At 41.7% G+C, this 15,522-nt stretch overlaps 1 protein-coding gene across 1 annotated transcript in view; it reads right to left on the bottom strand.

The window, feature by feature from the left end:
* The window catches only part of ALG9 (ALG9 alpha-1,2-mannosyltransferase), a 35,003-nt gene that overhangs the window by 9,011 nt on the left and 10,470 nt on the right, over positions 1-15,522 (bottom strand). Inside the window, exons 11-15 of the mRNA XM_059829554.1 lie at positions 13,572-13,726; positions 11,223-11,352; positions 10,310-10,457; positions 9,858-9,987; positions 2,238-2,368 (exon numbers count right to left, since the gene is read on the bottom strand). Coding sequence (XP_059685537.1) covers positions 2,238-2,368; positions 9,858-9,987; positions 10,310-10,457; positions 11,223-11,352; positions 13,572-13,726 — 694 coding nt within the window. The remainder of the gene's footprint in view (positions 1-2,237; positions 2,369-9,857; positions 9,988-10,309; positions 10,458-11,222; positions 11,353-13,571; positions 13,727-15,522) is intronic.

The following is a 15,522-nucleotide window of genomic DNA, read 5'->3' as shown; positions in this document are numbered from 1 at the left end:
TAAGTTACCAGCCTCAGTCTGGCAGGAAGTACTTTGACAGCATTTCCCTTAGAAGCACAGAGCTGCAGCACCACATCTACCTATGTATTCAGCCAAATTCCTGAGAATACAGATAGATATTTATACTTGGCAGGATGCAGAGGTTTAGCAGTAAATAGGGAAATTCCTTAATCCTATCAATTTCCACTAATAAGAAGGAGGGGAAAAAAGAAGAAAGGATGTTATAGAGTGACATAGGGAAACAGCATTAAAGCAGTGAAGAGAGTGACAAGGATTCAGCTCAGTACTGAGCTATGAGTTTGGCTCTAGCTTAACTTCTTGCACTGATTCCAGTCAGCATTGCAGGCTGCAGTAGGTTCAGGATTGAGATGGTATCAGATGTACATGCACCTTACAGGAAAAATGCCCAGACAAGTTAGGAATGAACAAAAAAGCCTGGGTGAAAGTGGAGGATTCAAAACACTTGTGTCCATCCTGTGGTAAGGCCTACCGTTGCAGACTCAACTCTCTCCCCACAAAATGAGCAGATACACTGTGCTGTTGCTTCCAGACAGATGCTGGTTTGTATTCAGCAGGGCACAGCCTCTAAGGGGATACAAAATGGGTTCAGAAGAGAAAGCAGTGGTATGTCTCTCATGAGCTTTAATCAAAAGCTCAGAGGCTATGGGTGGCGGCTGAAAGTGCAATAATCCAAAAAGCCCCATGAGACAGACCGACTCCTTCTCTACCAAACATCAGCTAAATACAGGAAAAATGAGCAAAAGTGGAAAGAAGCCATGGAGGATCCAGGACATTCTGGAGAAATCTGTGATATGTACAGCCATACCAGAATAATTTCATTAGGCAGGCTAGCATCTCTGCAGCAGACAGCCACTACCTCTGAAAGCACCGCTAGCAAATTACATCCCCATGGTTAACCCAAGGTGTCTTAAAGGCTCATTTGCACCTGACTCAGTGCCTCTGATTGACTTCAAAGGAGTTTAGATCAGGTCTAAACAATCAAAGCTTGGCTGTTTAGCAGAGGGTAGCAAGATAAACCAGCTTTAAAAACACATGAAGGTGTCTTCAAAGCAGAAATACACATTCAGGGGTATATGCTCTGCACAAAGAGTCATTTGCAAAACTCTTATGCAGATCTTTCTGTTGCCTCATTAATAAGACTCATTGGCCATCTCATTCTCCATTCCTGAAGTCCTGCCCAAACATAACAGCAGGTCTCTCGGAAAACATAGTTCATGAAAAACCTTGCCAAGAAAACTTGTTTGTGTCAGCAAGCTGGGAACATTAGAGCACTCCTGGGACTTGCTCTAACATTATCACTCTTTCTCACTGTTCAACTGCTTTTACCAGCCCCTCTCCCTGGAGGGTCCTATTACTAGGAAGTAATAAGGCCTCACATAGAAAATAGGAGAGCACTGAACTCTGTGTCAGTTTTTTACAGAGATTTTTCCAGTCATCCTCTCTGTCCTGTTATGACAGCAACATAACCAGAGCTTTAAATGACTAAATAACCATCCCCTTTGAGCTGAGGGTATTTGCAGGAATGTATTAACAACATTCCCAGTTTAACAACCCTGATTCCACCCCCTGTTAGCCTGGAGCAGAGCAATTTCAATCTCTGCATCTCACAAAATTCCTGTTCAGACACACAAGCAAGTTGTTCAGTGAGCAGCAGAACTAATGAAGAATGGAATGGATTCTAATAGAGATCTCTTCCATGGATTCTCTGATGTCTCATAAAGGTGTGACCTTGCTGACTTCTCACTCAATGATACTCGTCTCTCTGTCTGCCAGCTTTCATAAAATTTGTAAGAGCTTATGCTCTTTGAGACTAACTTACACCTGTCCTGAATTTGGCTGAAACAAGACAGCAGATTCAAAAGTCTGTTGGGAGGAGCTGACATACACCTTATTTCTTTAGAAAGCAAACCAAAAAACATTACTTCAGCAAGAAGTGCACAGGGAGGATTCTTTTTAAAAATAATCCTTCTCACCACCCTTCTCAGCTAGCTTCACCTTCTAAAGCAACCTAGGTCATAAATATTGCAAGTACCAGTTTGACAAAGGTTCCTCTGTGGCCAGCAAGCTGCGTTTTCTAGAAGCTGGACTTCAAGCTGGCATTTGCCAATGTATCTTTCCTCCCTGTACATAGCTACTTTTGCACGTGGGTAATTGAACAGAACTAGTTCACAGACCTGCCAGCCTTCCTCCCTCCCTCTCAAATGTGTAAAGCATACCTGGAAGCATCTAGGAATGGCTTGTAGGCAATGGTTACCCACTCTTCTTTGTTGGAGGAATACCTTGGCTCCCGTGGGGTTTCAGCTGCTGTATCCAAGTCCACCAGATAGTGGCATTTGGAAATGTCAATCTGCAGAAAGACAGACATTCTTGTGGTTTATTTCCTGTAGGCTTCTGCTTGTATACGTTCATTTATACAGGCTGTTACTTATCAATGAGAAAGGGGGTTAAATTTCTAGCAACAGGTGAAGTGCTTCATGCAGGATATATGGTAAAATATTTTGAGTGTTTTCAAGAAAACCTTTATGGGGGAATACAAGCTACCACTGCTGCTCTAGTCATAGAAGAAGAGTCCTAGGGTCCCTCTCTGAGGAAGTATCACTGCCAGCTCTCTTCCTGAGGAACTGTCAAGTCCCAGAGGGGAAATTGAGGCAGCAGAACCAATTCTGTTGATGTTTTTCCTGGTGGTTGTCTAACTAGCTATTAAAGACTTCTTACAATGCTGGCTCCACAAGCTCCCCAGACAAAAGACTTCACTATCTTTATTGTTAGAAAGATTTCCTGATGTCTACATGGAATCTTTTTCTGTCTCAGTTCACACCTATTCCTACTTGTTTTATATCATGAACAAGGAAAACATCATTTTCTTTGTGATAGTTTTTACATACTGGAGTTCTGTTATCTGAAAATGGCTCTTGTCTTCTCTACACCATTTTACTCTATAATCATGTTTTCTACCCCTGTGATCATTCTTGTGGGTCTTCAATTAGTCACATCTGTCCTGAATGCAGTGCCCAAATCAGGATGTAGCACTTTAATGAAGGACTTTCTAAGCACAGTTGCACAACATGCTCCTGAGCATATAACCCTCTATGTGGCCCATCTCTTCCTACAGCAGCATGGCATTACTAAGTTGTATTCATCCAGTGATGCGTTGCACCCCTGGATCCTTTCCTGAAGGATTCGTGCCCAACTGGCTGGTCTTCAACCTACATGTATTCACTGAATTATTTCTGTCTAGTGCACTGTCCATATTAAAGGTCTTCCTTTTTTTTTTTCAGATCCTTTCTCCAATTTGTCAAAATCACTTTGAATTCCACTTATGTACTTTCTCCCACATCATTTGTTATTTAATAAGCCTATTGCCTGCTCTTCCTTTCCCCCTGCAAATCATTGATAAAAAACTGTGAAAAGGACAGTTTCAAGTACATCCTCTCATTTTGAGTGATCTACGGATAACTGCTTCTATCACTACTGTAATAGCAATTCATGAATTCTGCTCCAAAGTGCATGCATAACAGTGAGAAGAGCACCTTATGTCAAGGCACATCCAGAGGAATATTTCTGTAGACCAGAGGAATACTAAACATGGATGCTGGGACATGTACCAAATCAGCACTTGTTTGTCACAATCATGAATTGTATGTCATGTATAAACATCCAAAGGCATTGCCGATTAACACCTTGTATAGGTGCTGCCCTGCCCCTAAAGAATGTACGGTCAAGTTCACACAATAAAGGCTTGACCCACTGCCCAAGAAAGACAAAGAAGTACCTGTTAGATCAGGCTGAGGGGAGCCAGTGCCTCACGCTCCCCTCTTTGTCCTCCTATAAGAAACAGCATGCCAACTTACTGCAAAAGAAATCCCCTCACTCACCTAATTTTTCATGCCTTCTTGGGAAGTGCTTTTACAATCAGTTGCACACAATTTCAGCACATTTGGCTCAGAACACATACAGACTAATACGGGTTACCCACAAGGATGACACAAGCTCCACAACCTGTTAACTCTGTAAGCCTCATGGTACTGGTTGTGTCACCTCGTGGCAGGGCTTACGCAGAATCGTGGAAAACAGCAAGTAGTTCCAACAGAGTAAGCGTGTTGTCTGGCACAAATTATGGTGGGGTTTGTGCATGAATGACCTGTCCTGTAGCACTGATGACCCCCACTGCCTCACTTGCAGCAGATGGACGTCACATTGCACCTCTCAGACCATGTGGACTTGGTATCAGCACAGTCATGCCTTTATCAGCTGCCTATGACACAAGTAACTGCTCTGCCCTGACCAAAATGTTTGCTGACACCCTGCCAAATTATGAAAATGCATTCGAGGAAGCAACATCACAGAAATGAATTATGTGTGTGACCTCCTAGTTAAAAGAGCTGCGGGCAATGTCCTCAGGAAACTCACGTTATGCAACCTTCTCCTTCCCGCTGGGGAACAGGCTGTACTATTCATTTATATGAATATCCTGAGTCCTTTCTGGTTAACAGTCCCCACCTCCTGCCCTCTTCTCCCCACTCCTCACAGGTACCCCTACAGATGTGCACTTGAGCTGCTGAGGAATAAAAATTCTGCCAAGACAAATGTGAACTGTCAGCTACAAAGACGACTTGAGTTCCTACCAGGACGAGTTTCATACAAGGTAGCCCAACAAGAGGCTATATTGTGTAGCAACCTCTGGATTTCACGTAAGAGATCTAGAGGAGAGGACAGGTTATAAATATGGGCTGATGTCCTCCTGTTGAAGATCTAATTCTCTTTAAGTGACCTAAGTCACATTTTCAAAAGTGAAATAATCCCAAGCCTAAGGCCATATTTAAATTGTACAAGGGTAGCTATATCATTACAATACACCAGAAAAATGAGCCCCTCACAGATACAGTGTACAGCAGCAAGGCTGAGCTTTTGCCGGCACAATGATTTTCAGCCACTGGAGCAATGCAAGTTCTACCAGTTAATGCTTATGTACTTGGGTATTTTGCTGACACTAGGTTTTGTCAGCCAAGGGTCACACTTTCTCACATCAGGCACTGGCTGAGTTTTCTGGCAAAAGCCTGCAGTAGCGACCTGAGAGGCACTAGAAGTCAATGGGACTGATGCTTGCAGCTATCTTATGCTCTTGTGCCACTTCCAATCACATTAATCTGAAAGTTCTCTCTCCAGTATTTCTTTTTGCGAACTGAGAACGCATAGAATTCTTGGATGCCTTTTCTGGCTCTGTTGGTCTGCAAGCCATCCTTGTGGCACTCAATATTCCCAACTGCCGAAGCGGACTAACGATTCCCACTTCTGCCTCTGATATGTTATTAAGCATTGTACATTAAAATGTAGTACAGTATTTTGAAATTACTGAGAAAAGACACCAGTGAAGTACAGCACATCCTAGTAATTATTGGTGGTTTCGTTCAATAATCTAGATATTTTGATTTGGAAGACATCAGGGAACTAGAATACATGTATTTAGATATAAAAAGTATTGCATCACCAGAGTCTTTCCTGAGGTTAAGTAGAACAGATAACAGGGTATAACTTCTGATCAATAAATATTTGCAAATTGTAACATAAGTCTCATTAGTTGTGCAGATGTTTCACCCAGGTGGAATACAAGGGAGAAAGGAAAGAGACTTAACATGGGAATTTAGGAAAAATAGCAAGTCTTCAACTGTGATATCTCAGTTTACAGCTGCCACCAATCCCTGCATCGAGCAGGACAGGGTTATCAGAGTGCCGGGCCACTTCGTGCCATCTAATCCCAGCCCTATTACATCAGCAAACCCAAGGAAACTGGCAAGCAAATAAAAGGTCCAGCCAGCTCCTCCCAAACACCCTGCTGCTGCCAAGCCTGTGTTTGAACTCTCAACTGCATGAACACAAGGACAGGTGCATGCTTCTAACATGCTTCCTTCACACTCCCAGGTATAAACAAGGACACCTTCCACTGAGCAATCCGCTGCACTTCTAGGAAAGAAATTCATGAGGAGGCTAAGTGACCTGTAAGGAAATTTTTGTGCTAGGCTGAGAACTTCCATCATGCATCTTGGTGTAAACTGATTACAAGTTTTTTCTGAAGACAGCAACAAAAACAAATCATTGTGCTAAATTATTGTCTGGAAACAGGCTCCATGGCCCCAGCATCACACACATCATAATCAGATCCTGTCAACAGTGCGCACACAAAAAAAATGTCTCTCAGCTGGTGACACAAACTCTTGGTCCTTTTTCATCCCTCAGGGGCTCTAAACAGAATGTAGATTGCAATCTCGCCTTTTTCATGCACAAGCTTTTCAATGCACAGGCTATGGGGGAGTTCTTGCAAGGTCAGATCATCACTGACCTTTGTAAAATGGTAGACCCCTCCAGATTTATTTCTTTTTTTTGCAAACAGTCAGGGCAACAGGGGCTGGATGGGAAAGGCTAAGGACCTATCAGGAGGAGGACTCACATTAATAATTTACGTGCCTGATGGAAGGAACATGATCAAGTTTGGGGACCAACAAGTCCTGGTCTATTTGGTTTCACTGACTTTTACGTGGAGGGCCCATGACCTTCATGAAAGATCTACAGGCACTCCTTAGGAGGCCAGCTCTCCCAAGTGGCAGTTTTCCCTTTAATTAACAACGGCAGAATACAACATACACAGTTGTGTCTTGTTGATTGCACAAATGTGTACATCTCATCAAGTCAGAAAAAAAAGGTAATGTGTGATGACCAGGTGTTTCAATGAGGAAACAAATTTCCTTAGAGTCACTGCATAAGTTTGCCATATTGAAAAGGTGAAGAAAAAGGCAGGGCAGCTATAGCTGGATTAGTCAAATGAAAAGCTAAGGCCCCTTAAGCCAGGTTTGCAAAGGCCTCTACCCATCAGTTATCGTAAATGCAGGCAGCTGAGGTTCTCCAGGATGACTATGTCTTATTCTGTCTTACTCCCTCAAACTCTTCCTTGAGGTATCCCACATTTCAGTTTGCTCTCCCACAAAATTTTATTGCAAACTTCCTTGGACATGCTCGAATTCACTTTTCTGAAGCACCTTTGGGGTTTATCATAACAATTTAGGCTGAAAACAATTTAATTAGGTGGATACCAGATGGTTCCATGGCATCACAACTGAGTGGCAAATGAAATTACACCATGGGAAACTCAGCTGAGGAGAATGTTGAATCCACTTCTTGCACTGTATGAGAAGAACATTCCAGGCCCTGAGAGAGGTTCTGGCTCATTAGCAAACAGACTCCCAAACCACTAACCAAGTTTTTCTGTAAGTGATGTAGAATCATTCAGAGAAAGAGAAGTTACTGCCTCAAGCACTGACTCTCACTTCTCTCATTCTAAATGCTCCCCTAAAAGGGCTGGCACTTCCAGTGCATATCAATTATCTGTCAGGTGAAAAATTGATTTCCCTTCTACCATTCCAAGTAGAGCACAGTGCATTCTTAGAAGTTACACCGAAGCTAAGGATAATATTCATCCTGGTCAGAGGGCCAACACAGCACCTATGTACAGACCTTGAAATGTTTCTTTGTAGAAAGAAGTCAGTCTTAGTGTACAGAGCTGCAAGGAATTTCTAAATTACATCCTATCCTCTTCTGGTCTCCTTTCCTTTTCCTCCTCCCACTCTTTTTTTATTTGATGCAACCACTATGCTAAGTGGTGGAGAACCGCATTTGATCACATCCTGAATAACAGGAGTGGGCACAGTATAGCGCAGAGATGGAGCTAAGGGCACAGCCTGCTGCTGTACTGCTGCAGCCACATGTCTCCCACTGGTGTCTGGATGAATGTTAGCCTGGCCACACAGAGCACAACAGGAGCTTGTCTGGTTTACCACAGATAAAGTTCAACTGTTTTGAGCAAAACTAGAGATGTTTTACTGATCACTCAAACGCATATTTCAAAAATGAAACCAAGCTTCACGTGGTTCCTATGGTTCAAAACAGAGCTAAAGGGAATTGGAAAAGAAGTGAAAATAAAGTGATTAAAAAAAACTTCCTCTGAAGTCAGGAGTTTTTAACAGTTTCAGCTTTTAGGCCTAATCTACTGTTCCTGCTTGGATACATCTTTGTAAGAGGTATACTCCTTATCTCTTTCTTAGCAGTTTCAGAGACAAATGCATCTCCCCAGTAGGACAAGTACAAGTTAAGGGCTGTTCAACATGATTAAGGAAGGAAGAATTGCAAAACAAGAAGATCAAATCACTCTTCTCCCCAATGTCTCATAGCAACAGAAACACCGAGATTTACTCTCCAATTTTCAAGCAGAGCAGTAATAGACACTTGAAACAGAGATCAGTCCCATTTCTGCAGCCATTAATTGGTTTTAAGTTGTCCATGGCTCAGATAATCCTTTTGAACCATTTGTTTTCTCCCCTTTAAATGACCAACAGACTCACGCTATTTAGATTTATTCGCTATGATGGTCCTTTCCAGTGCTTGCTAACTTTTTTTTTTTAAATCTGGATATGTTTACACTCATAAGCTCATTAAACTTGAGAAAAGATCTTGTTCTCTTGTTATTAGCAGGTCAGAAGTAAAAGTTTTAAAACCCCATTTAAAATTCATATTTAGTAGATAATTTCTAATGTCCTAGGCCCTTTTGCTTGCATGAGAAATAACAAAATTGTAGGGTGACATTAAGAAACAACCATGAAACAAAAGTGTGTTTTGCTCCATTAGTCACAGGCTGTGCACCAGCCAGCTGTCTGTGCTAAAAATATGCCACAGTTAAAGATTTCGTAAATTAAATGCACTGCAGCAGACAGCTTCTCTCAGGTGGGAACACGCCTCCTTCCCATTTCCAGTAACTACATAATGAGGCTCAAAATAAGAGTGCTTTAACCCAGAAGATTGATCCCTGCTTTTATCCACATAGTTTGCTCCTGTGTTATAGTACTGCCCTCCCATCCACTTCTGTGAGCGGATCAGAAGTGCTTGTACAATGTCTAACAGACCAATGTCATGAGCCACAAACACAACCATATGTCTACTGTCTTCAGCCAGGATAGACCCACTCATGTAAACCAGAGACCTGGTCCATTACATGTGAGTGCTTTCTGTATACTGATGGACATACCAAAGCTATCCTACAAGGTGTTAAAGAGAGAATGAAGAAAGGACTATGCATTTCTTGGCAGTTCCTCCCATTCAACCCTTGGGACAAAAAAGAAAGGATGACTATCTAGTGCACTGCAAAGAATATGTAGTGCACTGCTAAGATTTAACCTGCTAAATAATTTTAAAGAAGTTAGCTGACAATTTTTAAAAATTCATATGTGTGCACCGTTTTTGTTTAGGTAACACAGCACAACCAGGAAAAGTAACAAATTAATAATGCCAGTATACATTATCTCAACAGATTCCCATTGAAATCACTGATGCAATTGTTTCAGTGAAGTTCCAAATTAAATTCCTCCTTCTCAGTTGCAAATATGATGAACACATTTATATTTAAAAGAAAGGAAAGTACAAAGGAAAATTTCAGTCCCTGCTCAGTGACAAACTTTTTCAGTGGGGGATTTCAAACTACTCATTCAGTTCACTTTGCTGTGATCACAGTAACACATTATAGTAAACCCAGAATTGCAATAACTAGGAATTATTACTTCTTCTGCTTCTTTTTTTTATTATTATTATATCTTTAAATTAAAAATAGGCAGATGAAATGCAAAGAGAAACCACTGACATAAATGGGGGAATTTCCAAGGGCTGCAGAGAGCCCATTTTTGTTCTGTAACTTCCGTGGTCCCCGGGAAACAAAATGAGGAGACCCAATCATTGGCATTATATAACACAAACTACCCAGTAAGGTAAGGAAAAGAAAACTGGAATATAATGCTTACATATCGAGATGGCTCTTCCTTGTTTTGGTCATTCATGTCAGTGGGAATGATCCGTGTGGCCATTGGTCCCTTGGCAAACGGTTTTGGTAACTGGCCCCTGAATTCTGACAGGATGAACTGGAGCTGCCAACTGCACAGAACAGTGTCAGAAAGCCCAGCAGGAAAATGCAGGAGCTAGTAACATTTTGTGTGGAGAAAATGAAAAGCATAACTAAGGACATTTCATTCCTGAGGGTAGACAGCCCTGCTAGAGGAGCAGTCACACTACAAATTTTCAGTAGCTTGTGGCCAGCATCATCTGCCGACAACAAACTTCAGAATCCTTTGTTTTGGATATGCTGGTGTCAACAGAGATACAAGGTCTTGAAGGTTACTCCCATAAACACTTCTTATGAGAAGTGCCCCTCCTTATGAATCTCACCAAATTGTACCTTTTACATTAAACAACTTACTTATCTGGCAGAAGAAAGCTGCTTGGAAATCTGTGCCACTCCTTTCCCACGCAGACGTTCACCGGTCTCCCCTCTGGCACAGTGTGAATACTTGGGTCAGTAGCAATCCTGTGAAATTCTGGGTACAGGTCCAGGGGCCCGTGGTAGCCTATGGAAGGCAGAAAGTTGTAAGTAAGGCTAAAGAAATAGGTGATAGTTACATGACTACTTTTGAAAGACTACAAAAAATTGTTCATACATAACTTTTTAACCAATAACTTCCTGAATAAATGAATTGGTCTGTGCTAAAAAGTGGCTGGATTCCAAAGCTCCCCCTCCTTTTAGAAGTGCTTGCACCCTACCAGCTTTATTTACATTCTCTGGTCCTGATTGTCAATGGCTACCATCAAGCAAAAATATTGATGAGGTGGGAAGGTTCACTGCATGGCTCTGGTTCAAGGAAGTATGTAAGGACCATATCTAATCCATCTCCATTAAGGACACATGCACCTAATTACAGGTTTTACACGGGAAAATGCTTTTTTAAGTGGGATCATATGTTCGAAAGTTAAAGCATCTGCTTTAATATTAGTCTGGGTACAGGTTTTATATCAGTATAGTTGCACCGGCTGAAGGTGAAGGGCAGCAGATTTTTAACGGATACAATTCTAGTGATACATTCATACATACATACGTTCATACATATATGTATGAATGTGCATATACACATACGTAGACACACACATACATGTATAATCATTCATTAATGGTGACCACTAGAATTCATTCTTTTCCCTGCAACAATGACATCCAGACTTCTGAGGTTCCCTATTTCTACTGTGCTGCTATAGTCAAAGCAGCACACCTTTGGCAGGCCATAAGACTTGCTAAGACCAATACCCAGGAAAGCACAGAATAAGTCTAAAACACTAACCTCTGAATAAGGCAACAGAGCGTGACAATGACAAAAGGCCAAAGAGAAAGATAGTCCCCAGAGCCAGCCAGTTGGAGGAGACTGTGTAGTGTTCCAGGCGGTAGCGCTGGAATATGAAGTGGTAACATTTCTGAAAGATTAAAAAAAAAGACAATATAAAATTACTCAAACTCCAGTATGTTTAGCAAAATTCTATTTTTCATAAGGACCTTACAGCAGTGCCTGCATCTCCCACCAGATCTTTGGTCTTCATTTTTTCATTCAGACCCATAAAAAATGCACAGAAACTCACACGGTTCAGTCACATTTCTTAACCGATAATCTAGGGTATGTAAAGACGTTTTCAGCTCTTTTCCCTAGAAAGGCCTCTAGTCAAGCTGTAAAGTACTCTCTACCAGGGCTCCAGCTTGGTTGTTCCCAGGTGAACCAGTAGCAAGTGTTACTTTCAGACACTTCTGTAGAACCTCCCTACACAGACAGACCTCATTTTCAATGCTGGGTTGAATTCCTCTCTAACAGAAGTTCCATGACCCAGATTTATTGAGCGACCTATGGTTGTTTACCCTGTCTGCACAAACTACAGCTTTGAAGTGGATAAAAGAACACACAGCACATTCTGCATCCACCTTTAAACACAAGCCACTCTGAAATCGTTAAAAGAAAAGCCCTTTAGGTTTTTCTAATTTAAAAGCCTTTCTGCAAATACCCAGGAGGAACTACATCCAATACTTGGCTTGGTCCCTCCCTCCTGCTCTGCCTTTCTGCAGGAGTGATTATTCACTTCCTATCCTAATCTGGCTTCTGTTCCTCTTGTCTTGTTTGCATTTTTCTCATAACAGCCAGATCCACGTGGTTTGGAGGAGTAGACACTGACAAGCTTGTACTACTAGTGGGCAATCAGCTTTAAACTCTCAGCTGGATACTCAATACTGGACAAAATGTCATCAAACAGTGTTAAAATATGCAGGACAGAAATATACACTAGATTTTCCTAAAGCCATATTTGGCAAAGGTCCTAAACCATTGCCTTCTGATGAACGTTCTGACAGCACATAGCAATTCTCAGTCAGAGCCATAAAACTGCTGACATTGCAGAGCTTGATCCTGTACGAATGCAAGGACTGAAACTCATCTGGGGTGCTCCAGCTTAGCACTGCAAAGCATCAGCAGTGATGGGAGAACAACAGTCAGAATAGCAACAGACCAAGGGCTGAGTGAGAGTGACTTGAGGGGTGCAGGCCATGCTGGTGGGGAGCCCAGAACAGGAACAGCCAGCACTGGTGCTCAGCAGGACGGAGGAGTAATAGCAGAATGAGGCTGAACAGATGGAACAGGTTCTAACAAGGACTAGTGACTGCATTCCTGCGCCTCTTTAACAGAGGAAAGATGAGTAATTTTGAGCTTTGGGGAGGTTTATATCAACCTATATTAGTGCTTTACTCTATGAAGTGTTTCAAGTGATATTTACCAAACATCCAATTTTTGGCTCTTCCAAATGTTCAGTGCAATTTCCCAATGCCTAAACAAGATCACTTTTCCTTTTTCAAATCAGTGAAGGATTCCTACTAGGATACAACAAATTGCATTTCCTACACACACACATTCCTGCCCCTTAAAGCTTGCTTAACAGCAGACAAAGGAGGCACAATGCTACAAGCGAGTTACTAATCCTCATGACATCTCTTGGATGTTGTGTTATATTGGCACTACAACATCACAACTGCTCCTCACTAGAAATTCCCACTTGGGGTGGGAGAACAACTCAAAGTCATCATGAAATAATTAGTGGCAAGGAAATATTCTCAACCATTTATTACTTCGCACAATCCCAGACAAGCTCCTAACATGATCACCTTATAAAGCCATGAAATTTGATCTTTTTTTGCTGGGCTGTTAAGCAGTCTGCATTGAAGTCCAAGATTATTAGATGAGCTTATTCTGTACGACACTCAGGAGGGAAGTCCCAAATATTTTTGCTTTTACGCCACATCTTACAGAGGACTAATAGTATTCCACATACTCTCAATCAACCTGTAGAAGAAGATTATGGTTTAACTTGCAAAATCAACACCACACACACTTCAGTATTAGAACGGCTGTGCTTTTTGCTTCCTGAGTCTCAACACCTATCCATGAAACATGGTTCAAAAATTAAAACTGTACAGATTCAAAACGATGATCAAAAGTTATGCACAGGACAGTCCTGAACTGTGTAATCACCATAGATTGTGTCACAGACATTCTGCAGATGTTCCCAAACTTTGGGAAGCAATGTTAAAGAAGTCAGCTAGCAGTTATGATTCCTAAAGGTATGAGCTCATTAAAAAAACATGTTCCACTAAAACTTACCTGAAGGGCCGACAGGGCCACAGCACCGCAGAGACAAATGAGGGGATAGATGGGAAAGAGAAACCTCTCTTCTTTGTGGGGCTGACTGAAGAAAATCATGATCCAAATGTACATAGGAGCTAGTGTCAGCCAGTAGGGACGTCCCAGATTCTGAACTGAAAGAAACAAACACTCAGCAAACTGGTAATGTAAGAATGAGGGGTTTATCCTATTCCCCCTCTTGGACAATTATATCTCACGTTCAAAAGCCCATTCTTCAGACCCAAACCATTGCCTTCAGACACAAACACACCATGTTCTGAGCAGCCGTGTTGCTAAAAATGCAGGTAACATGTCCAAACAGTCAGTATAGCATTTTGATCAGAGAATTTTTGTAGATTTCTACAATACTAACAATTTCAACAGACTTTAGAAGACCAAAAGCAGAAAATAAGGGACCGCGTTACTGAATCTAAGCAAAAGACAAAACCCATCAGGAATTGACATGTCTAAACGGGTAGTCAGAAGTACTAGATTTCCTGCTGTGTATTATGCTATACATACAAAGATCAGAAGGGATCTCCTCTGGACCTACCCTTCCACTTAAAAATGGTTGTTTAGCAACTGAAGTTTCCACAACCTTCATTGCTTCATTACAAAAATAACAGCATGAGAGGTCTCTCAGGCACCTTCTGCTTAAGGGAGGAAATAACTGATTCAAAAATAACAACAATTACCCTGAATTTTAGTCACACTGAGGAGGGTTCTACAGTGCCTGACAATTTTCAGTCCCTTTTCTGCCCCCTTGCTACTCCCAACAGCAGAGTTAAGCAATTAAGCTAAGGCATTTCACAGACAATAAGAACAAAGCATTTGGCAGAATTGCTCCTGCTGTTAAGTACAAGAACACCAAGTGAACAGCAGGAAATCTTGCATTTACAGGATCTCCTACTGAGCTTTTACTGGTTTCTGACAGTATGTCAGTCATATCCAAGGAACAGATATAAGCAAATACCCGTTAACATACATTTTCAGCAAGGATTATGATGTTATTGTTTCTTGTACTCAGTAAAAAAAAAAATCAGAGAGCAAAGCACTAACTGGACTGATGAATCTGGAGGCTGTTGCTGATGCTTAATGAATCTTCCTTAGGAAAACGGTAGAGAAGAATTCACACTTCCTCAACAACTTTTTCCTCTCTAGAGTCACTTGCCAAATGTCATGTGTTTAAACTGACGTCATTTTATTTAAGAAAAAGCCCAACGTGAAGTAGGGAATATTCTGGTTCCTCCTTTCTGTACTCACAGGATATCCACACCTATGGGGACACTTCCCAAAGCATGGGGTAGCAAGACTGTCCCACCAGGGCTCAGTCCTGTGAGTTGAAGAGTGTCTTTCACAGTGCACAGAAGAGTCCAGGTTCAATCCCAACATGGGCAGCAGCAGCAGAGACCAGAGGATGCCTATTTGTTGGCTCAGCCCCAACAATCAACAAGGAAATAATAACTCTGTTCTCTCAAGCTGCTACAGAAAACATTCTGGCAGTCGTATAAAAAAGTAACAATGGAAGAGCCAGCAAAAGGTTCCCCAAATAACTCTAAAGGCTACCATTTCCAGCTGCAGATAAGATGGAAACAACCATGGGTACATAGTTTCTTTCCCCCTTAAGATTTCTGATGGGGCTATTTCTAATGCATTTGCATGTCTGGCTGAAGGTTATGTACCATACAACTTGTTAAGCTTACTCTGGGTATGGATAGTTCAGCCTTCATAACACATTGTTCTTCTTGAGGTGGAGGCAGGGAATACTGAAATCATCCTTAAAGAGAAAAACATGTTTCTGCCCTTTTGCAGACAGCATGTAAGTAGATGCAACTCACTGCGTGTTCCTTCTACACAGCAACTCCACTGTGGGGTCAATACTGAACTGAGTAATGAGCTCTAGGAACTTTCCTATTATTCCAAAGACTTT

This window comes from Gavia stellata, chromosome 26 (assembly GCF_030936135.1).
Source record: "Gavia stellata isolate bGavSte3 chromosome 26, bGavSte3.hap2, whole genome shotgun sequence".
NCBI classification, from domain to species: domain Eukaryota; kingdom Metazoa; phylum Chordata; class Aves; order Gaviiformes; family Gaviidae; genus Gavia; species Gavia stellata.
The sequence above is the reverse complement of the archived record's forward strand: the minus strand, read 5'-3'. Positions and strand labels throughout refer to the sequence as shown.